Source organism: Squalius cephalus (genome assembly GCF_949319135.1).
Source record: "Squalius cephalus genome assembly, chromosome: 13".
Classification (NCBI taxonomy): Eukaryota; Metazoa; Chordata; class Actinopteri; order Cypriniformes; family Leuciscidae; genus Squalius; species Squalius cephalus.
The window spans coordinates 23,768,175-23,795,209 of record NC_137134.1 but is presented as its reverse complement, the minus strand read 5'-3'; the positions used below and the strand labels follow the sequence as shown (position 1 = coordinate 23,795,209).

At 38.5% G+C, this 27,035-nt stretch overlaps 3 protein-coding genes and 1 long non-coding RNA gene across 6 annotated transcripts in view; 2 read left to right on the top strand and 2 right to left on the bottom strand.

Moving 5' to 3' along the window:
* Positions 1 to 4,393, bottom strand: part of tspan7 (tetraspanin 7) — a 28,999-nt gene extending 24,606 nt beyond the window's left edge. The window contains exon 1 of the mRNA XM_079889874.1: positions 4,265 to 4,393. Within this exon, the coding sequence (XP_079746000.1) occupies positions 4,265 to 4,345 (81 nt within the window). The 5' untranslated portion in view covers positions 4,346 to 4,393. The remainder of the gene's footprint in view (positions 1 to 4,264) is intronic.
* Positions 4,394 to 6,210: 1,817 nt separating this feature from the next.
* On the top strand, positions 6,211 to 15,839 carry LOC307169251. The gene is made up of 2 exons (XR_013823073.1): positions 6,211 to 6,269; positions 15,713 to 15,839. It is a non-coding gene; the product is annotated as an uncharacterized lncRNA (long non-coding RNA).
* On the bottom strand, positions 6,835 to 22,134 carry slc26a11 (solute carrier family 26 member 11). Of its 2 annotated transcripts, XM_079889779.1 has the most exons (16): positions 21,945 to 22,134; positions 20,684 to 21,062; positions 20,416 to 20,608; positions 19,128 to 19,213; positions 18,937 to 19,016; positions 17,973 to 18,115; positions 17,720 to 17,898; positions 16,795 to 16,867; positions 16,640 to 16,690; positions 16,502 to 16,562; positions 15,915 to 15,970; positions 15,699 to 15,839; positions 15,388 to 15,515; positions 8,768 to 8,867; positions 8,550 to 8,683; positions 6,835 to 7,498 (listed from the first exon to the last, which is right to left on the bottom strand). In XM_079889779.1, exons 2-16 carry the CDS (start codon positions 20,864 to 20,866, stop codon positions 7,364 to 7,366), a joined length of 1,743 nt encoding a protein of 580 aa, XP_079745905.1. In that variant the 5' UTR covers positions 20,867 to 21,062; positions 21,945 to 22,134; the 3' UTR covers positions 6,835 to 7,363. The 2 variants fall into 2 exon arrangements, with proteins under 2 accessions (XP_079745905.1, XP_079745904.1); XM_079889778.1 differs by having other exon boundaries at positions 8,550 to 8,867; positions 21,945 to 22,110.
* On the top strand, positions 20,445 to 26,750 carry sgsh (N-sulfoglucosamine sulfohydrolase (sulfamidase)). 2 transcript variants are annotated; one of them, XM_079889781.1, is made up of 7 exons: positions 20,445 to 20,462; positions 22,780 to 22,940; positions 23,026 to 23,131; positions 24,135 to 24,466; positions 24,546 to 24,627; positions 24,710 to 24,913; positions 26,069 to 26,746. In XM_079889781.1, the coding sequence occupies exons 3-7, from the start codon at positions 23,038 to 23,040 to the stop codon at positions 26,626 to 26,628; spliced, it is 1,272 nt and encodes a 423-aa protein (XP_079745907.1). In that variant the 5' UTR covers positions 20,445 to 20,462; positions 22,780 to 22,940; positions 23,026 to 23,037; the 3' UTR covers positions 26,629 to 26,746. The 2 variants fall into 2 exon arrangements, with proteins under 2 accessions (XP_079745907.1, XP_079745906.1); XM_079889780.1 differs by lacking the exon at positions 20,445 to 20,462 and adding an exon at positions 22,164 to 22,380 and having other exon boundaries at positions 26,069 to 26,750.
* The last annotated feature ends 285 nt before the right edge of the window (positions 26,751 to 27,035 follow it).

Here is a 27,035-nt window from a genome sequence, read left to right as displayed (position 1 = left end):
CCCACTCCTAACCCTAACCCTATAGTAAGTACATGTAGTTAATTATTGTTATTCAGTACTTAGTATAATTACACTGTAATACACCTTAAAATAGAGTGTAACCAAAATCACTTTGGTCCAGATTCCAACTCCACATATTAATTATACCAATAACAACATAACATTCGCTATAAAGAAACGGCATATCAAACAGAAATATGTAGAATTAGCCAAATAACTACCGTTAACTGCTGAAGCCATGTGATGCCAAGACTTTCGATGTAAAAAAATTGGTTGTTTCAACTTAAAAAAGTAAGTGTTCCTGCTGCCTTAAAATTTTAAGTTTAGTCAAATTGAAATGTGAAGTTGTACAACTTGGATATTTGAGTTGACTAAACATACAATTTTTATGGGCAGCATGAACACTTACTTTTTAAGTTGAAACATTTTTTTTTTTACAGTGTTCCAACTTGTAATTATGAGTTTGACATAGTTGGTTTTTACTAGTCGGAAGCTAGTAATTACGCATGCAAAGACGTGAAAAAGAAGCAACCAACATGACGTGAACGCAACAACCATCAAACATGTTATTATTAGCTGTGTCACTTTGTAGCATTTTTGCTTTCAGCGAGGACAGAAAAGTGACTTGTCACTGGAAACGTCTGTTTAACTCAAGGTGTAAGATTATCTCCTCAAATAGAAGCATGTTAACATGTGAAATACAATATCTAAACTGGACGGGTGTGAAACGCACTAGTTGTTTCGTTCAAAGCAACAGGCGCTGTCATCTGTCTTTTCCCAGTCCTGTAGGCCTGTTCCCATCTGCCTCTGGGAGAACAGAGGGTGTGAATGTGTTTGTGAGGGTCGACAGCAGGACACACAGAGCTCCGTCTGTCTGCGTGCATCGAACAGAATGACCCCAACAGGCCCAGAACAGCTGACAGGAAGACCGGAGAAATGACACTGACTCCATTTTCATTTGTCACTCACTCGCTCTCTATCTAATTTCTGCCCCTCTCTTCACATCTCGCTTCAGTTACGCCCCCGTTCTCTTGCTCGTTCAGTTTCAAAGCTCATTTTTAACTTGTGCTTGGTTGTTCTGCAAGCGCACAATTCAGTTCGGTGATGTTAATAGGGCAGAAACCATTTACTAGTGTCCTTATAAATGGAATAATGTCCACTACTACTCCCCATTAACATTATTTGAAAGAATGAAAACAAATGCTAATAAAATATACACATTAAATGAACTACAAGTTGCTTTGGATAAAAGTATGTCAAATAAATAATCATTTTTAACACTTATCGTATTAAAATCACATTTTCGGTGAAATTCGCTTTACTTGCACCTGATTCGTCCCTATTAATAGCCAAATTGAGCTTGAATGCACATGCAATTTGGAAATGCAAAATTGCACATATATTCTAAAAATGCTCAACTGTGGTGGATAATTTTTTATCCGATAAGACGACGTGAATATAAACTGCGATGGAAACACATATACCAAATAAATCCCTCAATGTGCAACAAAATCTCAAGTCATTTTGCATCAACAGAGGACGTGATTGGATAACTGGACTAACCAGTGGACCAATCACATCGCACAGTATCTTAAACGTTGGTTTGGTCGTTCTGAAATACCTGAGCCAAAGTTTGTCATCAAAATGGTTCGGTATAATGACCTTCCAGAAGTGTCTCACATGATTGCATTCTAACAAAGATAACTGTGTTTCGTCTGCGCGAGACACCAGTCATTTATGACGTTTTATTACAGATATTTTGCGCCGATTTTCTCAGCAAGTGACGATGCGATATTCCAATTTTGAGTTAGGTATGGAAACATAGCTAATTATTTTAAAACAATACGCTATTTCAGTGCCTTTACCACAGAGATAAACTGGATTTTGAGTCGTTTGGTAAATAAGACAAAGGTTTCCGCTGAAATACTACTAACTACTAGTGTTACACGAATTCCCCCCTATTAGTTTGATTCTTGATTAAATGTGCTGTCTACTACTCTGAGGTCTACAGTAGAATTACTTTGTAATTAAGAGTAATGGTCCAACTGGCCAGGATTTGGGTCAGGCACCGGATCACTGTGCCAAGTGAGATTACAGACGGACAGAGAGCTAAACAGCCGCTGGTTGGTGGCGAATGTGCGACACAGCATTACTGAAGCTCCAGTGAGCACAGACGGAAATGTGATGGAGACGGTTACCTACTAACACAAACTCAGAGAGTCGACCTACATGAGATCTGAAGAAACACAGCTTCAGTGCAATACAGGTACAATCAGATGCACACAGAGCGCAATGTGTCCATTTAAAACGTTCATTCACTGCAATTTCCCATCATGCATCATTATTGTCTGAATACATGAGAGTCGCCATTAAAATGATTAATGCGAATTTATTTTATTTTACGGCTATGTGCATTTTAAAGGTATAGTTCACCCAAAAATGAACATTCAGTCATCATTTACTCAGTTGTTCCAAACCTGTAAGAGTTTCTTTCTTCTGTTGAACTAAAAAGAAGATATTTTGAAGAATGTTGGTAGCCACTGACTTCAATATAGGAAAAATGTTTACCGTCAACTGTCTGGTTACCGACATTCTTCAAAATATCTTCTTTTGTGTTCAACAGAAGAAAGAAAATCATACAGGTTTGGAACAACTTGAGGGTGAGTAAATGATGACAGAATATGAATTTTTGGGTGAACTATCCCTTTAATAACTTGAACATATCGCAAAAGACAAAGCATGACAATCAGTTTCTGCAAAATTCCCTCAGGTAAACATCAAATATTCAGATCAGTTTGTCAATTCCGACCTAAACGTTCACATTTCTTACATATTTGGTTATTTTTTTGTACCACATCACATAACTTTTATATTGGCATCTGATGTCCAATTGGTTTGCAAATGAATCATGTCAATTTTGCGTAATTCATCATTTACTAGTAAATCGCATCAAATGGAGCATCTGCTCAATTATTTGGCCAATTTCACAATATTTTTAAACAATAATGAATGATAAAATGGTGTCGTAGAACATTTATACTTCTATTACGAAAACGCTTTAGAATATCTTGCATTAGTCATTAGCAAACATTATGTAACGCTGAACAGACTCAACATACACTAAAATACGTATATTCAAATACATAAATCAAAGTTTCAAGTCCCAGCCTTAGTCTGTTCACATTTCACTGGATTTTCCAGGATTGCTAGCATTAAATATTTGAAAGTTAGTCTATTAATGTATTTTTAATAATGTATTTCAGATTCCTTTTCGGTCAAAAAGGAACAAATTCGGACAAATTCTGGTTGGTCGCTTCACATGTCAGTCTCTTCCTTTCTAAATGGACGTTTTTTTGGCCAGATTAAGCTGAAAGGTGGACCAGACTTCATGTATACATCTCAAACTATGTTCTTTTACGCAATAATGTTTGTTAATAACTTATTAATAAGTTATGTAACGCTGATAATATTGGAATCAAACTGAATGGTGGTTGGATCAGTCATCACACACACATCGATACGGGGCGGTGCCACGATGCCACAGTTAACCGCTACTCACAGACAGAAAGCATCATGTTCATCCATGAGGATGAGGAGGCTGAGGTTTGCTTCATACTCTTATGACAGAGAGATGAAGGTGACTGCAACCCTAATAAACCTGTTAAATGTCTAGAAGATGCACACATTTGGACATTAATATTCAATTCATAATTTAAAATGTGAATTCAAATTCAATTCATGATCAATCATATTCAGCATATGACCATATTTGGGCATTCAAATTAAAATGATAATTAATAATGTACATGTTATGCTCATATTTGAACATTAATAATTCAGAATGCTGTGTATATGTCCATTTTTGGGCATTAATATTCTGTTCATAAGGAATAATGTTCTGCAAATGTCCATATTTGAACATTAATATGAATTCAATATGAATAACGTCCAACATCATCATGCACATCTCATTTTTCGTCTTAAAAACGGATTAAAGCAAGCGATTTTATATTGTTTTTCATCACTGGCATCAAAATAGAAGATTGTTTATCTTGAACAGAATCAGTGATATATACATAATCATATTCGTGTTTCTAATGGCCTCAGAGGGGTCCAGCCCTGCCATGATGGAGATGCACTTGTTTTCCAGTGGCGCAATAATGCAACAAACGCCTTATTATGGTCATAAATCAATTCAAATGCTTCATAACACGCTGCAGAAGTATTAAACGCTGAAAAACGCTAATGAATGAGGGTCACTCACCCAGAACACGAAGGAATAGACGATGAGGAGCGTTTTGAGGCAGGTTATGACTGGTTTGGTCTCCATTCTCCTTGATGCCATGAGCGCAGTGGGTTTGTGCTGCTGTGATTCTCCGCTGCCGCTGCGCTCCAGTCACTCTAGATCCGCCTGGCCAATCAGAGGGCGAGATACCCCGCAAAGGTCCCGCCCCACTCCGACAGGCCAATCAGAGGGAGCGAATGGGACGTTCAATCCCCGCCCTTGAGACGCGACGCCCTCTGCTGGACGTCACATGACAGTGACGACAGTTGCGCTAAAGGTGAGGTAGGTGCCTTTGCGTCATTAAAATAGCGATGAAAATATTTTCATTTCATTGACTGTCCTTTATTGATTTGACTGGCCTTCAATCATTTAATAAACTTATGAAGTGTAATTTTAAGCATTATGTGCAAAAATGTATATCAATAAAATACTTTACAAATATATATACAAATAAAAAAGTATTAATTATAATAACTAAGTAATAATTTTACTGTATATAATTATTATTTTATTTATTTATTTTTCCATTCTGTCTGTCCTTGATTGACTTTGCATACAAATACTTTTTTAATACAGTAATACAATTTCTTAGTGTATTTTATTTGCATTTATTTGATTTAATTAGTATTTTTTTTTATTTTTTTTTCTGTCTGTCCTTGCTTGACTTAGCTTATAGGCTTAAAAGAAAATAATAAAGCTGTGAGTTTTCTGATGATAATCTGTAAGCATGTATTATATCAGAGATATTTTACAAAATGAATATTGCTTGTATAGTGTTTGGAACCATATCAAATCTAAAATAAAATAAAATAAAATAAAGTAAAACATTAAATATATTTATATTTATTCTATAAAATGTATTCTATAGAAATACAATTTTTGCCTATAATTAGTATTTAATTTACCTTATTTATTTTAAAAAAAAATCATAATTATATTTAAATATAGAAATTGCTGTAGACTTATTGAAAAATGTATAAAGCGCTCATAATATGTAAATCTTAATGTCAATAAAATAAAATGCATACAATGACATAAATACAGAAGTATTGAAAACTAATAAAGCTTTGAATTAGTTTTATTTTATTTATGATAATTTGAAATAAAATAAAAAATCACAAAATTTGTGTGTGGGTCTAAGAAATTCTACAAAAAGATACTTTAGAAAATGCATTATTGTTGGTGTAACTTAGTAAGTTACCTGGTTGCCTCAACATTTTGAGTTCATTTTTGAGTTTTGGGAATTTGAGTTAATACAACGAAGGAGAATGGTTTTTATTAATACAAACTCAAAATATTATGTTATCTCAACCACATCTAAGTTGATCTGACAAAAGAAAAAAGTTGTGATAACAAATCATGAAAATAATTGTTTACAACCATATCAAGTCAATTCACAATCAATATTATAATTAAAACATTAATACAGACCATTATGGGCACCAAATTATAATGGTCCCATTTAGAAAAGTGTCTCATTGTAGATCAGAATAGTCTCAAATGACCTATACCTTGGTTTAGATAAGATTAGACCTATTAATTCCAAATCAGCTTCTCTCATGTGATCCATCAGTCTGGTGTGAAATAGGTTCACAGTTCGGCTTCAGATTCAGCACTCAGCCCTGCTATATTTGGCACTCCAAATTTGCAACCTATCGAGAAGTCAGTGGAGTGAGATTAAACTCTCAGCAATTACAGCACAGACTGAGCCGGACGGGGACGAGCAGCAGTGCACGTCATGCTCGAGTCCGCGTGTGAAGACGTGACGCGACCCCAAATTATTGTTATTTTTTCCTTTCTTTCTTTTTTAAATGAACCTTTACAGAGAAACACACACAACACTCGGCACAAAATGGCGGTCACGAGGGAGTTTGACGACACTGAGTATGATAAATAAGTCTATCGCTGAAAATACGCCAGCGCCTCAGACTCCCTGAAGATGTGTTTACCAGTGTGCCGACTGTTTGCTCAAGGCAAGTTTCAGGTGAGACTGTTATAACTCATAAAACCGTGTTTATTCTTGGTTTATTAACTTTTCAAACAGGTGTGTACCGCTGTGAGTCAGTTTTATGGCGGAGAAGAGACAAACGTACAGCCACTATTAAAGTACAGAATAATGGCTTTCTTTGTTTATGAACGTGTTTTGTTTTTGTTAGTCGTCAAAAGTGGCAGAAATGTTCACTGTCACAATTAAAGAGTGATTCCTGTGGCTTTTATTCGACCACACGTTTGATCAAACACTAATAGGCTACAGCAGAGAAGTCACTGGTTAGAAATAGGCCTAAGGGAAACAAGATAGTTTTATCTGAATGAACTGATAAAGTTGTTTGCACTCTTTTTGCTGGTAATGTCAGGAGATTATTGGCTAAAGATGTCAGTAACTACACCGCTTCAGTTCAGCATGAGACAAACCAGACTGATCTGAAGAACTCCACCATTCCCAGTTTACTGGGCCTGAACTATACTGGTAACTACAGAAGCAAATACCGCCCTCTACTGTTTGAAAAAGAGCATGAGCTTCCACAAGAGAGTGATATTTTAAACATAGCCATAGTAGATCATGTCAGTTTAATATAAAAAGAGACATTTGAGTGATTCTGCAGTGTTAATGTCTGTTTCATCTGGGTCAGTAGAACAGAGTCCTAATGGAGATTCAGTTTCATCAAGAAATGAAATGTAAACTTACAATCCATTGTAAACATTCTTATTAATAAGCATAAAGTACTATAAACTGCAGAGAAAGAGACAAGTATATCATGTCATATGTTTGGAGCCGTGCTTTTTATCCAAAAGCACTGAATATTTGATTCTTTCTAGTGTTTAGAATAAGTGCATGTTCATAAAATGACATAGTATTAGACATGTGATTCAAAGTTTAAAACGAAACAACTACAAAATAAAGTTGTACCACAATTTTGAGTGCAAAAACATCATTTGGTCGTTACGTAACTTTGCTCCCAACAGTTTTCATCAAAGTCTTGCTTCCTGAGTGCTGATTGGTCAAAGGTGTGCGCAATGTGTTTTGTATGACCAATCATCAGAGGTTTGAGGTATTCAAGCGCTGATACATGATCAGATCTAGTCTGTGATTGGTTGTGAGAATTGTTGGTCATAGTGAATGATACTGGTCAGAAGCTGAAGTGCCTCGTCCACACTGTCCGTGTGTCTGAAAACTGGAAGATCAGCCATCAACAACACCTTAAATACTGACGGCTGAGACACAGAGAAAAAGAGAGAGAGATCAAGAAAACTTGACATTTATAGAAATAAAATATAATTCTTTATTAAATATACATTTATTAGACTTCATGATTATTTTATTTAGCTTCTAACCTATTTAGATTACTTTATCTATTTTAATGCATCTATTTTTTTATGTGATGTAAATACATTTAAATATAAAATTACAATATATTATATTTTTTCCCCAAATGCATTAAACATTAAGTATTTTTAAAAGAAATAGTAAAAAAAAAATTCTAGACACAATATAATATTATGAATGAATGTATAAAATACATTTTTTGTTTTTATTTTATTTTATTTTTTAAAGCTGTAAATAAGCTAAAATGTTTTTTTCAATTTTACATTATTTTATAATTTACATAGATGCCATATGTTAAATGCTTTTCAAATGACTCAAATTATTTATTTCCTTAATTGTTAATAATTAAAAATAAAATATATGTATCATATGTATTATATTCATTTTACTTTTATTACTTAAAATTTTAAGTATTTAAAATTAATTTAAATAATAATAATCATGATTTTTTAAATCTACTTATAATCTATTTTTCATTAATCTATCTATTTTAATATAATATCTATCTTTATCTATTTTTAATTTTTTTTTATATAAAAAAACCATGGTTATTTGTTTTTTGTAAAAGGGTAAAAAAGAAATATTTAAATATATATAATTAATTAATATATATTAATTAATATCTATATGAATTAATATAGCCTATATTAAATAATTTTATATTACCTAATATATATATTTATGTTGATATATAAATAAAAAATATGTAATATTTGTATTAAATGTATTGATTACTGATCTTATCTCATATATATATTTATATTTATATTTATATATATATATATATATATATATATATATATATACATGAGATAAGATCAGTAATCAATACATTTAATACAAATAAAAAATGTAATTATTATTTTATATAAGTTATATTACTGATCTTAATGTCATAAATGAAGATGATAACTTTGTTCTGTTGATGATAAACTCTACCTTTAGTCCAGCGAAGATCAGTGATAGTCCCGTCATCTGGAACTGTTTGAGCAGTTCATTGAGTTCATGGACTACAGTGAAGTCTATAGTGCTGACATGAGAGCAGTCGAGAACCAGACACCGCGGCGGAGACGCTGCCAGACGACACACACCAGAGCATGAGCACTCAAGGACATGAGCCGAGGGAATGAAAGCGTGTGTGCGTGTGTGTTTCTCACCATGAAGAGCGTGTGTGTACACGAGTCTGCTGAGATGCTCCGTCACGGGGAAGTTCAGCCCACTGTCCAACTCTAGAACTGCCACACCGTGATCAGACACCTGAACACACACCAGCAACACCTCAGGATGCGGCTCGTCTTACAACAGGTGACATTTTCACACATCACACTTCATTACGTATTTATTTTGAAATAAATATACCATTCATTTCTTTTTCTTTCTAAGAAAAAAATAAAATAAAAATAATATATATATATATATATATATATATAATTTTTTTTTTATATATATATATATATAAATACTTAACTTTATATAAATCTTAAAAAAAATTATATATACATATTCATTATATTGTAGTGAATGTAAAAGACATAATTCACCTTTGTTATTAAGTGTAGTTCTGTACACTGTTTTTCTGCATAACTGTTCAGGGATCGCGGTCCCTTTAAGATGTTGGGAAGGCGTGATTACATAGGACGCGGTTCAGCGCCATTCTTCCGTGGTTTTGTTTACCTTGTAAAATAAACGACACACGCATTCGTGTGCTCAAAGTGAGAAGTTGTCTCTTGCAAATTACTGCAATTTCCACACTGGTGACCCCGACATTAGTCTGCTGGACGTATCCAGAGACACGACGCGATCATGACCGCGAACGCTGTCACCCTCAAACTCCCCGAATTCTGGGAATCGTCAGCATCTGCATGGTTCGCCCAGACGGAAGCGCAGTTCGCGCTGCGTGAGATCACCGCGGATACGACCAAATATTACTACGTTGTGTCTGCTCTCGGAAATTCAACAGCATCCAGGGTGGTTAGCCTTCTTACAAATCCTCCCGAAAACGAGAAGTATACAGCACTTAAAACCCACCTGTTGAAAACGTTTGAACTGTCGGACACTGAGAGAGCCAGCAGGCTTTTCTCACTTCAAGGACTGGGTGACAGCAAACCGTCCGAGCTCATGGACCGTATGCTGGATCTTTTGGGCGAACACAGACCTGACTTTCTTTTCATCCAGCTTTTCCTGCGTCAGCTGCCTTCCCAAGTGAGAGCTGCATTAGCCAACACCACAATCACTGACTGTCGTAAACTAGCTGAAGAGGCTGATAAATTTTTCCTGGCGAGTCAGGGACATTGTGTGGCCGCGATTTCCCCTGCACATATTTCTTCAGTGACACAGGACGACTCCACACTTATTGCTGCGACTACTTCTCGTCGGCAGCAGTTTTCTGGCACCCAACAGCTCTCTGGATTGTGTTTCTATCATGCAAAGTTTGGAACCAAGGCCAACAAATGCCGTCCACCATGCAGTTTCAGTGTTTCGGGAAATGCCAGGGCCGGCGCTCAGTAGTGGCCATGAGTGTCGGCCGAGTAGGCAGGCTGCTTTTCATCCGCGATAGCATCTCCGGTCGCCGTTTTCTGTGCGACACGGGAGCACAAAGGAGCGTTCTTCCTGCATCCCGTTTGGACATGGTGACCGACAGCCACGGCCCCCCTATGGAAGCTGCCAACGGTAGCCCCATCCGCACATATGGAACAAGGTATGTCGAACTGTGCTTCGGAGGACAGCAGTTCGGTTGGGACTTTGTTACTGCAAAGGTTGCCGTTCCCCTCCTCGGCGCCGATTTTTTGTGTGCATATGGACTGTTGGTAGATGTTAAGAACCGCCGTCTGATTGATGCTGTCACGTTTTGTTCTTATACGTGCACGCTCAGCGAGGCTGACCCCATCCGACTGTCTAACATGCTCTCAGCTTCCGATGACTTCCACCGTCTACTGGCCAGTTTCCCAGCCCTCACTCAGCCCACTTTCTCTGCATCTACTGTGAAGCATGGTGTGGAGCACCATCTTGCCACTGCTGGTCCACCCGTTTACGCCCGCGCTCGGCGCCTCGACCCGACCAAGCTTGCCGTTGCAAAGGCTGAGTTTGCAAACATGGAACGCCTGGGCATAATACGCCGATCCGACAGCCCATGGGCATCACCCCTCCACATTGTCCCCAAACCTGCCGGCGGCTGGCGCCCGTGTGGCGACTACCGGCGGCTTAATGAGGCAACGGCACCTGATCGATACCCAGTCCCGAACATACAAGATTTTTCAGCACACCTGGCTGGAAAGGTAATGTTTTCCAAGGTGGACCTCGTCCGGGGATATCATCAGGTGCCGGTACACCCACGGGACATTCCCAAAACAGCAGTAATCACGCCGTTTGGTCTGTTTGAGTTCCTACGCATGCCGTTCGGCCTTAAAAACGCCGCCCAGTCTTTCCAGCGCCTCATGGACTCTGTTTTGCGGGACCTGCCTTTCCTTTTTGTGTACTTGGATGACATCCTGGTAGCAAGCACATCCAAGTCTCAGCACCTGGCGCACCTCCAAACCCTTTTTGAGCGGCTTAGCCACCATGGACTAATTGTCAACCCGGCCAAGTGCCAGTTTGGTCTCTCCACCATCGACTTCCTAGGACACAGAGTCACTAAGGACGGGGCAGTTCCTCTCCCATCAAAGGTGGAGGCAGTCATGCAGTTCCCACGCCCACCCACTGTCAAATCCCTGCAGGAGTTCCTCGGCATGGTAAATTTTTATCACCGCTTCATCCCTCGAGCCGCTCAGCTCATGGGGCCTTTGCACGAGGCCCTGAAGGGTAAACCCAAACACGCTGTGGACTGGACTGAGAGCAGAGTCAAGGCTTTTGATGCCACTAAAACAGCACTAGCGAACGCCACCATGCTGGCGCATCCTTCTGTGACAGCCCCCATTGCCATCACCTCGGACGCCTCGGATTACGCTGTCGGCGCTGTTTACGAGCAGTGGGTGGGCGGGGCCTGGCAGCCGCTGGCTTTCTTTAGCCGTCAGCTGCGCCCTTGTGAGCGGAAGTACAGCACATTCGACCGGGAGCTGCTGGGTCTCTACCTCGCCATTAGACACTTTCGTTCCCTGCTAGAAGGTCGACACTTCACTGCTTTTGTGGACCACAAGCCGCTGACTTTTGCCATGGCCAAGGTGGCTGAGCCGTGGTCTGCCCGCCAGCAACGGCATCTGTCTTACATTTCCGAGTTCACCACGGACTTGCAGCACGTTGCCGGTAAGAGCAACCACGTGGCAGGGGCAGTCCATCTTGGTTTAGATTACAACCACATGGCCGCGACTCAGACCACAGACCCAGACGTGCAACATCTGAAAAACTCTACCACTGGACTGCAGATTGAGGACGTGGTTTTTGCCGATGCCGGCACAACGCTCCTGTGTGACATCTCCACAGGTAGTCCTCGGCCAATCGTTCCCTCGGGGTTGAGACGACAAGTGTTTGATGCCATCCACGGTCTCTCCCACCCAGGTGCGAAAGCTTCACAGAGACTTGTTGCAGCTAAATTTGTTTGGCACGGCCTCAAGAAGGACGTTAGGGACTGGGCTAACACCTGTGTTGAGTGCCAACGGGCCAAAGTACACCGCCACACTAAAGCCCCATTAGAATCATTCCCGGTTCCTGAGAGGCGTTTTGACCACGTAAACGTGGACCTGGTTGGTCCTCTGCCCTGCTCTCAAGGTTTCACATATTTGTTAACCATGGTTGACAGGACCACCCGCTGGCCTGAGGCTGTGCCACTGACATCTGTGACATCTGTCGAGATGACTCGGGCATTTATTGGCACCTGGATTGCCCGTTTTGGTACCCCTTCGGACATTTCCTCTGACCGAGGTGCGCAATTCACGTCTGAGCTTTGGGACGCTGTCGCACAGAGCCTCGGAGTGAAACTCCACCGCACGACTGCATATCACCCGCAGGCTAACGGACTCTGTGAACGTTTTCATAGGTCGATGAAGGCTTCCCTGCGTGCCAGCCTCAAAGACAGCAACTGGGTCGACAAGCTCCCGTGGGTGATGCTGGGCATCAGGACTGCACCAAAGGAGGACCTTCAGTCCTCATCCGCGGAACTTGTTTACGGACAGCCGCTGCGAGTGCCAGGGGATTTTGTCCCTAACACCACCGTTCCCTGGTCTGCTTCTCTCCAGCGGTCTACTCTACTGGATAATGCGAGGCTTTTTGCACCCATCCCCACTTCCCGTCACAGCCTCCCTCAGTCACACATCCCCGCAGGACTTCAAACAGCCGACTATGTTTTCATTCGCCACGATGCCCACAGGGGACCACTACGCCCACCCTACGAGGGCCCATTCCGGGTTCTGGAGGCAGGGGACAAACACTTTGTGGTGGACAGGGGTGGCAAACCGGAGCGACTCTCCATCGACCGCCTTAAACCGGCTCATTTGGACGTGGCTAGGCCCATTGACCTGGCCCAGCCCCCACGACGCGGACGGCCTCCTGCTCTGCCCCCACCCTGTGCTCCCATCCCACTCAAGCCTCCCACACTCCATGCCCCTCACCCGTGTAATGACGTTACACCGGCTGCATTGGGGTCTCCTCGACCTTCGGTACAGCGCAGTTGTTGTGGCCGGTTGATACGCCCACCTCCACGTTGACTGTTTGGTTTTTCTGTTATGGTGAATTCTGGGGGGACGTGTGTAGTGAATGTGAAAGACATAATTCACCTTTGTTATTAAGTGTAGTTCTGTACACTGTTTTTCTGCATAACTGTTCAGGGATCGCAGTCCCTTTAAGATGTTGGGAAGGCGTGATTACATAGGACGCGGTTCAGCGCCATTCTTCCGTGGTTTTGTTTACCTTGTAAAATAAACGACACACGCATTCGTGTGCTCAAAGTGAGAAGTTGTCTCTTGCAAATTACTGCAATTTCCACAATATAAACAAATATAAATTTGTAATATTTAAAAAATGTTAATATTTTATAAATACAGTATAATTGCATGTCATTGAACTAAAATGCTTTTCCCTTATTTTAGAATTATTATTATTTGTATACACTAATATATATGTGTGTATATATATATATATATATATATATAACTAATTATTTTTAATACTTAATATTTACATTTTTTACATACACACACACACACACACACACACACACATATATATATATATATATATATATATATATATATATATATATATATATATATATATATATACAGTGAGGAAAATAAGTATTTGAACATCCTGCTATTTTGCAAGTTCTCCCACTTGGAAATCATGGAGGGGTCTGAAATTGTCATCGTAGGTGCATGTCGACTGTGAGAGACATAATCTAAAAAAAAAAATCCAGAAATCACAATATATGATTTTTTAACTATTTATTTGTATGATACAGCTGCAAATAAGTATTTGAACACCTGTCTATCAGCTAGAATTCTGACCCTCAAAGACCTGTTAGTCTGCCTTTAAAATGTCCACCTCCACTCCATTTATTATCCTAAATTAGATGCACCTGTTTGAGGTCGTTAGCTACATAAAGACACCTGTCCACCCCATACAATCAGTAAGAATCCAACTACTAACATGGCCAAGACCAAAGAGCTGTCCAAAGACACTAGAGACAAAATTGTACACCTCCACAAGGCTGGAAAGGGCTACGGGGAAATTGCCAAGCAGCTTGGTGAAAAAAGGTCCACTGTTGGAGCAATCATTAGAAAATGGAAGAAGCTAAACATGACTGTCAATCTCCCTCGGACTGGGGCTCCATGCAACATCTCACCGCGTGGGGTCTCAATAATCCTAAGAAAGGTGAGAAATCAGCCCAGAACTACACGGGAGGAGCTGGTCAATGACCTGAAAAGAGCTGGGACCACCGTTTCCAAGGTTACTGTTGGTAATACACTAAGACGTCATGGTTTGAAATCATGCATGGCACGGAAGGTTCCCCTGCTTAAACCAGCACATGTCAAGGCCCGTCTTAAGTTTGCCAATGACCATTTGGATGATCCAGAGGAGTCATGGGAGTCAAACTCCGTGTTTCTCAGCGACAGCCCAGAAACCTGACTGATCTAGAGAAGATCTGTGTGGAGGAGTGGGCCAAAATCCCTCCTGCAGTGTGTGCAAACCTGGTGAAAAACTACAGGAAACGTTTGACCTCTGTAATTGCAAACAAAGGCTACTGTACCAAATATTAACATTGATTTTCTCAGGTGTTCAAATACTTATTTGCAGCTGTATCATACAAATAAATAGTTAAAAAATCATACATTGTGATTTCTGGATTTTTTTTTTTAGATTATGTCTCTCACAGTGGACATGCACCTACGATGACAATTTCAGACCCCTCCATGATTTCCAAGTGGGAGAACTTGCAAAATAGCAGGGTGTTCAAATACTTATTTTCCTCACTGTATATATATATATATATATATATATATATATATATATATTCACACACAATCAACACACAATGTTAAATTTTTTAAATGACTAGAATAATTTCTATTCTTAATTATAATTAAATACTATTTAATTGTATTACATGATTATTTTAATCTACTGACAGTCCTATTATAAATTATTTATTTATTAATATAATTGCGTCTTATTTGATTTTTTGAGTGTACGCTTTAATACATTTTGCATAAATTGTTAATTTTATGGTAATTTCTACTTGCACACATGCCAAATCTCAAACAGAAAGTGCATTTCTGGAATAAAAGTCCTTCATTTGCGGCTCACAGTTGACATATCTTATACAGCTATTTCAACACTTTAAACTCACCTTCACTTTAGGTCGGGCCATGATGTACAACAGCATGAGAGCAGAAACAGCTACACCTCCCACAATGCCGTACTGCACCTCCCAGAAACTCACCAGAAACGTCACCAAGAACGGCACCAGATCAAGTCCTGAGAGAAACAATGAAAGAAAGAATAAAAAAGAAATAAAAGCATAAGCAAATTCAAATCCAATACTATATACATATTTCAATATATAGCTTTTTTTATATATATATACCATATATTTTACATACTTATATTTACATACTTATTATACAGTATAATATATTTGATACTTATGTGATGTCTCACTCTTGACTCTCCAGAGCTGGACAGGCACTCTGAAGTCCATCATGGGACTCACGGCACAGATGATGACGGCAGCGAGCGACGCTTTAGGGATGAAGAAGAACAGCGGCATGAGGAACGCCAGCGACAGCAGCACTATAACACCTGCGGACAGATACAGACTTTCAGACGCTATTCATATTATAAATGTCAACAGGATCACAAAAGTGTGAGTGTCACCTGTGACAATCCCTCCAGCCGGCGTTCTCACTCCGGTCTGAGAGTTAACAGCCGTTCTGTCAGAAAACGCCACATAAAACACTTACAAAGTGAAGAACAAACCAACAGACACTTTAAAGAATTTACAATTTTTCACATATTTGACATTGTTGCAGCACCTCTCTTCCCAGTCTGTCAGTAACAATCCGTGTCTCTATGAAGCCCCTCCTTCTGAAAAGCTCAATGTGCTCTGATTGGTTGGCTGTATCACCGCGTTGTGATTGGTCAAAAACTTTGAGTGTGTTTGGGAAAAGCCACGCCCCTTACCAAAACACACTACTATCTCAACTCATTCAGGCCCCGCCCCCTTTATGTTGCATATGCCTTGGGCGGGAATTATGTAAATGAGCAATATTGTGACGTGTACGTTCCCGGAAGAAAACTAAAGACTACAATTGAGGCGTTTCAGGGAGTTCACAAACAGTGCACACTGATAGAGAATAACTCTCTCAAGACTGACTTTGTACTTTGTAGACCTTTTTCATGCTCAAACTGCAACATTACACACTAAAGAATGTGTAAAATAAGTGTTTAGCATGCAGACCGACCTTCCGAAGCTTCCCGTGACGGGATACGCCGACACAAACGAGCCCATGATGTTTGTGAGACCTGCAGGAACATCATTGCGATGAGAACCGACCCATTTATACTCTGTTAAAGCCTAATAAGGGAGCAGAAATTCTCACCGATGGCAAATAGCTCTTGGTTGGCATCAATTCGGTAGTTATTCTGGCTGCCTGCATGAAGAAAAGACAGTAAAATGAACCCAAACAGTGTCTGTGTTTATATATATAGAAGTAAGGACACTTCTAGGTGTGTTTTAAAGAAAATAAGCTCTTACCGAATGCCTTTGCAATAGCGATGCTCTCTAAAACACCCATTAAAGGAATGACAGCCAGACCGCCACCTAAATCCTGAGAAAATACACCTGATTGGTCAGTAATGATCACTATTCTACTTGATTGGCCACTTAAAATCTCTGAAATGTCACATATACTTCACTAGTACTATGATATACTATTCTGTATTGTAGTGTTATATGACAGGGTCCACTAGGAGGTGCTAGAGGGTGCTTTTAAAATATACCGGTAATATTACAAAATATTTGATTATTCTATTCACAGAACTAGTTTTTAATATTATAAAAATAATCACAATTTTGTTTTGTTTTTATTTTAAAAGTTTATACATCTGACATTAACAGTACGTAGAATAATTTTTTTCTTAAATATATTTAATGGGACTTAGTAGTGACAATATAAAACTTTAAAATATTTGTAAAATAATATAATATTAAGAACATATATTATATTACGAATTTGTATATATATTATTTTAAGATTTATTTTACATTTAATGAATATTTAAATATTTTTAATGTTTAAATATTTAACATTTATATATATATACAATATAACATTTCATGTGTTTAGATTATTTATATTTTTTATTATAAATCTAAATTAAATATAATTGTATTATATCTTTTCTAAACTTTTTTTACTGAAAACAAGAATAATCTTTATTATCTCAATCTACTGGCAGTCCTATTGTAAAAATGAATGGCTTAATAATGAATTTCTTAATATAACTGGGCAGTATTTGATTTTTTTAGGGTACACTTTTTATTTATTTATAATAATTTCTTTATTTTTCAATTTCAAAACAATGGAAAATTCTACATTAAGGGTACACTTTTTTTGATAGGGGTCCTTAGCATCAAAAACTGAAATCTTTTTATCACAAACTACACAACTATATCTCACCTTTGCGATGTCACTGAAAGTAATCACCGTGCCATTGGCTATGGTCTCTGAAAGGGGCGGAGCTTTGAAAGGAGGGAGTCCTTTGGCGGTTTTCCCGGTGAGACTGAAGAAATGGTGTCCCGTGACCTCTGAGGAATACGCAACAGCCGTCGCCGCTACGACGACCAGAGCGTTCCGGACTGCGGACACAAGAAGGATGTCCCTAAATAATTCTCAATTCATTTATAGATTCACAAAGACTTTAAGCACTCACTAGTAGCTATACTCCACACCAGCCCTCGAGCTGATCGGACAAGGGAAGGAGCCTCATCTTCAGCAGAACCCAGAGTATTCTTCATCAGCGTCATCATGATCAGGAAGAACAGACAGCACAGGCCCAGAATCACATCTCCGACTCTGAGAACAGAGATCATTTAGATAGGCAGTTTAGAACAGATTATTTAAAGTGCCCCTATTATGCTTTTTCAGATATTTCCTTTCATGTAGTGTGTAATATAGTTGTTTGTGAAAGTAAAATGTCTGAAAAGTTTCAAAGATCAAAGCAGATAAATGGAGTTATTGTCTCCCAAAAGAAAGAATCAAATCTGAACTGCTGAAACGAGTCTTACTTCTGGCATTAACCTATGTAGATTTGCATGATACCAGATACTGTGGTCTTCATTGACTGCCCAGAAATGTCTACTTTGGCCCTCAAACACTGTAGTTGTAGCTGAGACTGGAAGAGTTTGGTCTGTGTTGTCGACATGTCGAGAAGACGCGGATGAGGGCTTGAGCTCGAATTTAATACGGTAAAACTGAAAATCGTTACTGTTCGTATCACTGTGTATCAAGTGCTGAGGAAGATCTGGATGTCAAATTCAGCCATCTGACCAATCAGAGCAGAGTAGACCAATCACAACAGACTGAGTCATCTGACCAATCAGAGCAGAGTAGACCAATCACAACAGACTGAGTCATCTGACCAATCAGAGCAATCAAAAAGCAAATGGGGTTTAGAGAGACTGAATATTGAACCGTTTAATATTGAATATTTATTGAACCGTTTCAGACAATTAAAGTGTTTTTTGACCTTGAATGCATTTAAACCTGTTGTAGGAGAACTCCAAAACAAAATTAAGAGACTTTAAAATAGAATAATAGTGGAACTTTAACACTACCGGGATAAGAAAATGGTGAGAGCTCATTGGTCAAACACATACAGCATACAGTGTGCTCACCTGGCCTCAGGGATCTTGTGGAAGGTGTAGTAAACCTGCAGGAAGAACTGCTGTGGAATCTCCTTCAGACCCAGAATATTCTGCAGAATGAGTGGAGAGGATTGACACAGGACACAAAAACTCTTCACAAATCTTCAAGGACATTCAAGATATATGCAACTAAAATGAAAAGAGGCATCAGAGACTCTCACCTTGACCTGGCCGAAGCCGATAGTGACGGCCGCAGCACAGGTGAAGCCTTTGATTACTGGATATGAGATGAAGTCCAAGAGGAACCCTAATGAAGAAGAAATCAACAGAAGATCAGGTGACTGACCGTAATAAAACACATCCGAAAACTTTTGAAGTCGCAAACATTTAATTGAGCTTTTTTTCATGAATTAATTCTTTCATTTTCATTTAATTATAAAGCAGTGTTATTATGTTAATTATGATTTATATATATATATATACTGTATATATATATATATTAATATATTATCTCTGAAATCCCAAATATTAAATTTAGTTTTTTGGGATAGTATATTATTTATTAATTAATTTTAATTTAATTATAAAGCTACAACACGCTTAAAGTTCCCAAAATGTTATAATAAAAATAATAACTGGATAATATTAAAATGATATATAGAAATAATTTTATTATATATATATATATATATATATATATATATATATATATATATATATATTTCTCTCACAAATATTCAACTCATTTTTTTATTAATCTTTTTTTGTTGTTTTTTTAATATAATTTAAAGCTAAAATACATTTAAAAGGTGCTTAATATTTAACTTATTTTTGTATTTTAATTAATTTGAATGTATTGTTTTTTTATTTTCATTTAATTACAACGCTACAATAAAATACATTATAAAATAATAACTGTAGTAATAATAATAATTATTGTTTATATTATTAATAATTTATAAATATATATATACAAATTACATAATATATTATTATCACTGAAAATGCAAATGAAAAGAGCTCAAAATTCGAATATAATTATAATAATTACTATTATTGTTAATTTTAGATTTTTAAATTTCTTATGCAAACTATAAATTATACAAAACATATATTTCTGTTGTTGAGTTTCTTCTGCGGTACAGATTTATGACCTTCGTCTATTAGTTATGTAATTCAGCCACTTCCACAACCTCAGCTACCACGCTCTTAAAAACCTGTTGCTATATTTTGCCGTGCGGCTTAAAGGCATGAACAGGAAGTTGCACAGGAAGTAATACAGTCTGATAGTTCTGTGAGAGTGAAAAAAACACCAACTTCCTGTTTTCAAGATGGTACTGATTTACAGACGGCTGAGTCTGCTACTTTAGTCATGCTTAAAGTAACACATGACTGTTTAAACAATACTAACACTACATTAACCAAACAGACTATCTAACTTAGATTTTACACCAACATAGAGCAAAAATATGGCTTAAATGTAAACATTAACCCCATTTTCCATCTTACCCAGCCTCAGTAGAGCCATTCCCGCCTGGATGACGCCGCACAACAAGGTGAGCACCACGGCGAACACAGGATCTCCACCGATATACGCCGAACACAGCAGCGACATGATGGCCGTCGGGCCCAGCGTGATGTCTTTCGACGTGCCAAATATACAGTAGACGAAACAACCCATAAACGCAGAATACAGACCGTACTGAAAAACAAAGAAACAGCGTCTCAAGAAAACCTTCCCCAAACTCAGTGTGTGAGAGAACGTGAATGTTCTCACCTGCACAGGTAAACCAGCCACCTCGGCATAGGCCAGCGCCTGAGGAACCGCGGTCAACCCCACCGTCACACCGGCGATCACGTCCATCTTCACACACGTCAGGTTATACCTGGGCAGCCAGGAGAGGATGGGGAAACAAGAGCGCAGGGCGGCATTCCAGCGGATTCCTGTCAGAGCCTCCATCAGATCAAGGGGAACACAAAGAGCTGTCCTGCTTCATCCGGGACGTTTTATTGTTCAAGGGTGTGGACGAGCAAAGGGTTTCATGGGAAGGGTGGAGCACTGGATCTCGTGCGCAAACAAGCTCTCCTGGGCCATGTGGTGTTCAAACCCTCCAGATCCAGAAACACTCCTCCATAAGTGTTTAGTGAAAGTAAACCTGTGAACAAATTGAACACCGCAAACCTCAAACTACAAGACATAAAATGCTTGATAACATGATTCAAACACTTTTCATCACTCTTTTAATATCTATCAAAAACATTTAGCATAGAATGTGAGGCCTATTTTTCACACAAATAATGTTTTTTCAGTAACACTTTACAATAAGGTCTACTAACATGAACTAACAATTAGCAGTGCATTTGTTACAGTATTTATTAATCTTTGTTAAAAATACAGTCCTTCACATTGTATTGACTACTGTTAAAAAAAAGCTTTTGATTTTAATGATGTTTTAGTAAATGTTGAAATTAACATTAACTAAGATTAATAAATGCTGTAGAATTATGGTTAATTCTTAGTTTATGTTATATATATATATATATATATATACACCTTTGGAAAAATTGCTAACTTTATGTATAACTATATTAAAATTAATGTCATATATGTATTTTGCATTACAGTACACAAAATCGTAATGGTCAAAAAATACACTTAAAGAATTTATCATTACAGTAATAATCGTCATTACATTTGTTTTGTTTATTTTTGCATTACCTTGACGAGATACATTACAGTAACAAAATAAAAAAAATCTAAATGTTACTAAAAATACCCTTAAAAACTGATTACTGCAGAGTTTTGACAGGAGTCATATGATTTTATGACATTTTAAAAGAATCACATGATTTGAGTATCCAGTGTACTTTATGAAACCACGGGGTAAATCGAAGAATAAGTATCTGAAAAAACACATAAATAATAAATACTATTAATATAATATCGTTTAAAAACTGTTTGGAAATCGTATTTACAAACCAAACTAGATGAGATCAATGATCAGAGCCACAATGCGAATTGAAGTTAAAGATCAAACCTTAGAAATGACTTCGAGCCTCGTGCTTCATCGGAGTGGACACATTCCACGGACGTAATTTCATTAACTTATATACATTAGGCTAAAACATAAAGATACTCGTTGAAATCAAAGCACTTTGACGTGTATCGCGGTTTTTTTGACAGACTGAAAAACAGACCTTTGTGACGTTGGCAGCGACGCGCGACGCGATTGGCTGAAGCTTTGCGTCAGCTGATCGTGGTCATGTGATGGACTCACATGGATGGCGGAAGTTAGTTTCGCTGAGTGTAAACAAAAGTTCTAAAGACTTTTCCGTTTGCTTTACTAACATTACAGGAGGTGTGCGAGGCAAATGACTCTAACATGGCGTTTTTGTTCGGGTGGACTCTGTTGTGTTTCCTGGTTTGTTGTGATATAGGAGAGTGCAGAAGAAGAAATGTGCTTCTCATCATTGGTGTGTAGAAAAACACAATTATGTGTATTTGTAAATACTGATTTGACAGTATTTCTATATTGTTATGATGTTTGATATGTTGTTATGTTATATTAACAGTGTGTTAATGCGTCAATAGGCGACTTTACACAGTCTGCTCTGTTCCTGCTCAAAATTCAGAGTAAAGAGGCAATGCCGCATAAAAGCCAGACTAAATTATGCCAGCTCAGACGCACCTTAGCCACTAGCATCACAGTATACAGTTATATTTGCTGTGTAAATGCATTTATGCCACCTCTGGAAGCATTAAACAGTCTGTTTTTATTAACAAGCCAAACTCTTATTAAAAAGCCACTTAAATGGCAGCTCAGAAGCGCCTCTGTGCCACCTTTGCAGTGTAAATTTGTCATGTTTTGGCAGCTGATGATGGTGGGTTCGAGACGGATGTCTACAACAACACTGAGGTCCAGACACCTCATCTTCGGGCTCTTTCTGAGCGCAGCGTGATCTTCAAGAATGCCTTCACCTCCGTCAGCAGCTGCTCACCAAGCCGTTCCACCATCCTGACTGGACTACCACAGGTAACCAGCATGTAAAAGTTTTTGTTTTTTTTAGCCCAAACTAATGGATAAACTTGCCTTGAACTTCTTTTTCCCTGATCAACAGCACCAGAACGGGATGTACGGCCTTCATCAGGGAGTTCATCACTTTAACTCATTTGATGGAGTGCGCAGTCTTCCTCTCCTCCTGAATCAAGCCAACATCCACACAGGTATGATGAAGATCCATGAAATTAAATCAGAAAAACACTTTTTTTATTACAACACTGCACCTTCATGGACTTGTTTCTGTGTTTGAGGCCAGATAATAAAACTCCTGACTGAATGACAGATTCGTACGACTCTGAAACAAAAATCTCGCTCATACACCTTTTGCGGCTCATTTTTGTATTTTAGGCCAAACAACACATTAGCCTGGTTTCCATTACAGATTTGTGCAAAACCTTTGCTAAATGTTGATTAAAATTTCCATTAACCAATGTTATGCGACTAAAACTTAATTTTTTTCCTCTCGTGAAAAGTAATTCAAAAATCATGGAAAGTGATGTTGGTAGGTTTATGTATATCCATATCGCAGCAACAGCTCTAGCCATTATTTTTAATCGAAGGAGACGTTGGAGTGTTATCCAAGAACATTGATGATAAGGAAAGCCTGTAAATGTTAAAAAAAAAAAAAAAAAAAAAAATTCCATTGCAGTTTTGCAAAAAATTCCTTTTTCAAATTGCCTCAAAAACCACCTCATGTGAGCGTAAAAACTTGTTTGCGATTTATGGGAGTTTTTGCAAAATTGACATGTTTCCATTTCCGTATTTTCAATTCGCAATTTCAATTTGCGCAATTTGAAGGAAAATGGAAACGGAGCAACCAGATCTCACAGGAAAACGTTACTATGTTACGAAGTGGTGATTTCATATGAATTTGTATGAAAAAATTTGCCTATTAGAAAAAAGCATGAAGGTCATTTGAAACGTGTGAATCTTGGAAAAATGTGGAATTTTACAAATTCGTGATTGACTTCTTTGGAAAGGAATTGTCGGGAAGAAACGGTTCGTAAGAAAATCGTAAGAAAACATATCAGTACAAATTTTTAATAACCTTGTGTGCTTAATGGATGCAAAAAGCCAGTACAGAAAGCAAATAAGCTTATGTGAATCTTGGAAAATCTTGGAAAAATGTAGAATTTTTCAAATTCATGATTGCTTTTCTTTGGAAAGGAATCATCGGGAAAAAACACGTCGGTCCGGGCCCCGTATACCCGTTCGATTTCGCCTACACAGAAGAGACCAATTCCGTGCTGCAGGTCGGTCGGAATATCACCAAGATCAAGCTCCTTGTTCGGAAGTTCTTCCAGAGCCATTTGGCGGAGAGAAGTGGGACGGAAGAGGAACGTCCGTTCTTCCTCTACGTGGCGTTCCATGATCCTCACCGCTGTGGCCATTCCCAGCCTCAGTATGGAGTGTTCTGTGAAAAGTTTGGGAATGGAGAGAGCGGAATGGGAAGAATTCCGGACTGGCGGCCGAAGTATTACTCCCCAGACCAGGTTAAGGTGAGCCTTACAAATAAAGAAAAATGTAAAAAGTCATTAGTTGAAGTTCCCAACCATCAGTCTCTTAATATCTAACTAGGTTCCATACTTTATTCCCGACACTCCCGCGGCAAGGGCGGATATAGCGGCCCAGTACACAACGGTCAGCCGGCTGGACCAAGGTTAATATTTTAAATCATTCACACTAATATGAAAATATTAGCTTGTGTAGATTTTCATAAATTTCTGTTGTTTTTTTCGAAGGTATTGGTTTGGTTCTTCAAGAACTACGGGATGCGGGATTTGAAAATGACACGCTGGTGATCTACAGCTCGGATAACGGAATTCCGTTCCCCAACGGACGCACTAACCTGTACGGCTCAGGTGTGAAGGAACCCATGCTGGTGTCCTCACCTGAACACCGGCAGCGCTGGGGACAGATCAGCCAGGCTTACGTCAGTCTGCTGGGTAAGAGCCAATCACTGTTTGATTATTCTTCACACGTGTAAACACAGAACAAAGTCCTTCATGGTCTGGAGATGTGCTGTAACTGCTTTAACCACTAGGTGGTGCTGTACGCCTAGTTTTCATACCACACTACACCTTCATGCACTTGTTCCTGTTTTTGAGGCCAGATAACAGAACAACTCTCTACTGAATGATACATTTGTATCAGCATGCAGTACATCTGTACGATGATTATTTGTTTTGCTAATTATTTGAGCTACGCTGAATAAAGAACATCTTTCAAATTTGTTTCAGCGTTTAAGCCCAGGACAACTGATATATTTTTTACAAATAGTTTGTAGGACTCTGAAACACTAGTCTCACTACTGCACCATTTAGGTGTTTTAGGCCAATTGTCTTTCTCTCGAATTTCAAGTTTGGATAAATGTTACACAGCTTTTACGAATAATTTTTTTTTTCTGTTTTGAGTTCAGATAATAGTACAACTACCTCTCTAACGAATGAGTGTTACCAATGTGCCGTATCGTGAACGACAATTTCTTTTTTTTTATGAATAGCAAGTTTTTCGTACAGATTTTGAAAAACAATATAGTGTGTGTGTGTGGCAATTTCTACTTTTACGAATCGCAAGTTGTTCGTATGATATAAAAAATGGCGTCCCTCACTTTTGCACCTTTTTGCACTTGATTCAGTGTATTAAGTCACGTTTTTCTATTTACTGACAGATTATTCCCAATGTAACAACATTTTCTATTTGTACGAATCGCACGTTGTTCGAACGATATAAAAAAATGGCGTCCCTCACTGTTGCACCTTTTTTGCACTTGATTCAGTGATTAAACTCATATCTTTCTATATACTGACAGATTATTGTAAATGTGAAAACATTTTTATTTGTATGAAATTGCCAATGCAACAACATTTTTTTATTTGTACGAACCGCAAGTTATTCGTACGATATAAAAAAAAATGTCGTCCTTCACTATTGCACCTTTTTGCAGTCAGTGTTTAAACTCATATCTTTCTATATACTGACAGATTAATGTAACATTTTCTGTTTGTATGTACTTGAGTCTGTGTTTACGGTCATATCTTTCTATTTACTGACTATTTGAATGACACTGTAAAACAGCATCTCTCATTTTTTTCCCTCAGATATCACTCCCACCATACTGGACTGGTTCTCTTTGCCGTATCCGTCGTACAGTCTCTCGGGTGGTCGTCCGGTGGAGTTGACGGGTCGGTCTCTCCTCCCGGCCCTGAGCTCAGAACCGTCCTGGGTCACCGTCTACGCCAGCCAGAGTCTCCACGAGGTCACTATGTATTACCCGATGCGCTCCATCCACCACGGCCCCTACCGGCTCCTGCACAATTTTCACTACCGCATGCCCTTTCCTATAGACCAGGACTTCTACGTGTCCCCAACCTTCCAGGATCTGTTAAACCGGACCCAGTCGGGCCAGCCCACAGGCTGGTTCAAGACTCTAAAGGAGTATTACTACCGGGAGAGGTGGGAGCTGTTCGACATCCAGTCGGATCCGACGGAGAGGCGGAATCTGGCTGGTGATCCGGCATACGCCCCGGTTCTGGAGAGCCTGAGGGAGCAGCTGCTGAAGTGGCAGTGGAGAACCGAGGATCCGTGGGTGTGCGAGCCAGATGCGGTTCTCGAGACTAAGCTGGAACCGCAGTGCAGACCCTTGTACAACGGACTATGAGTGCCTGAAATGAAAGAAAAGACTTTCATCCTTTTATGGTTCCGAATCACTGCGAATGGTTTAATTTGAGAATATATTTGTAGCTTTTATATTGAAAATGTTAATAAACATTTTGAATAACAAAATGTCAATCTCATTTTCTTTATTTGAAAATATCATTACCATAGTTTGTAAAAAGGCAATAAGACTCCATCTAAATGTCCTCTGTCTTTTTCTTTTTAAGCAGCAACAGATGCCAATCAATGTTATTTACCTTTTATTATTATTATAATATTTATTATCAATAAAAATATCATCGTAATAATAATGATAATATATTATTTACATTTTGGCTTGCTTGTTTAAATGTTATCTCAGATACCTAAGGAACAACATTTCAAAATTATTTTGTATTATTATTATTATTA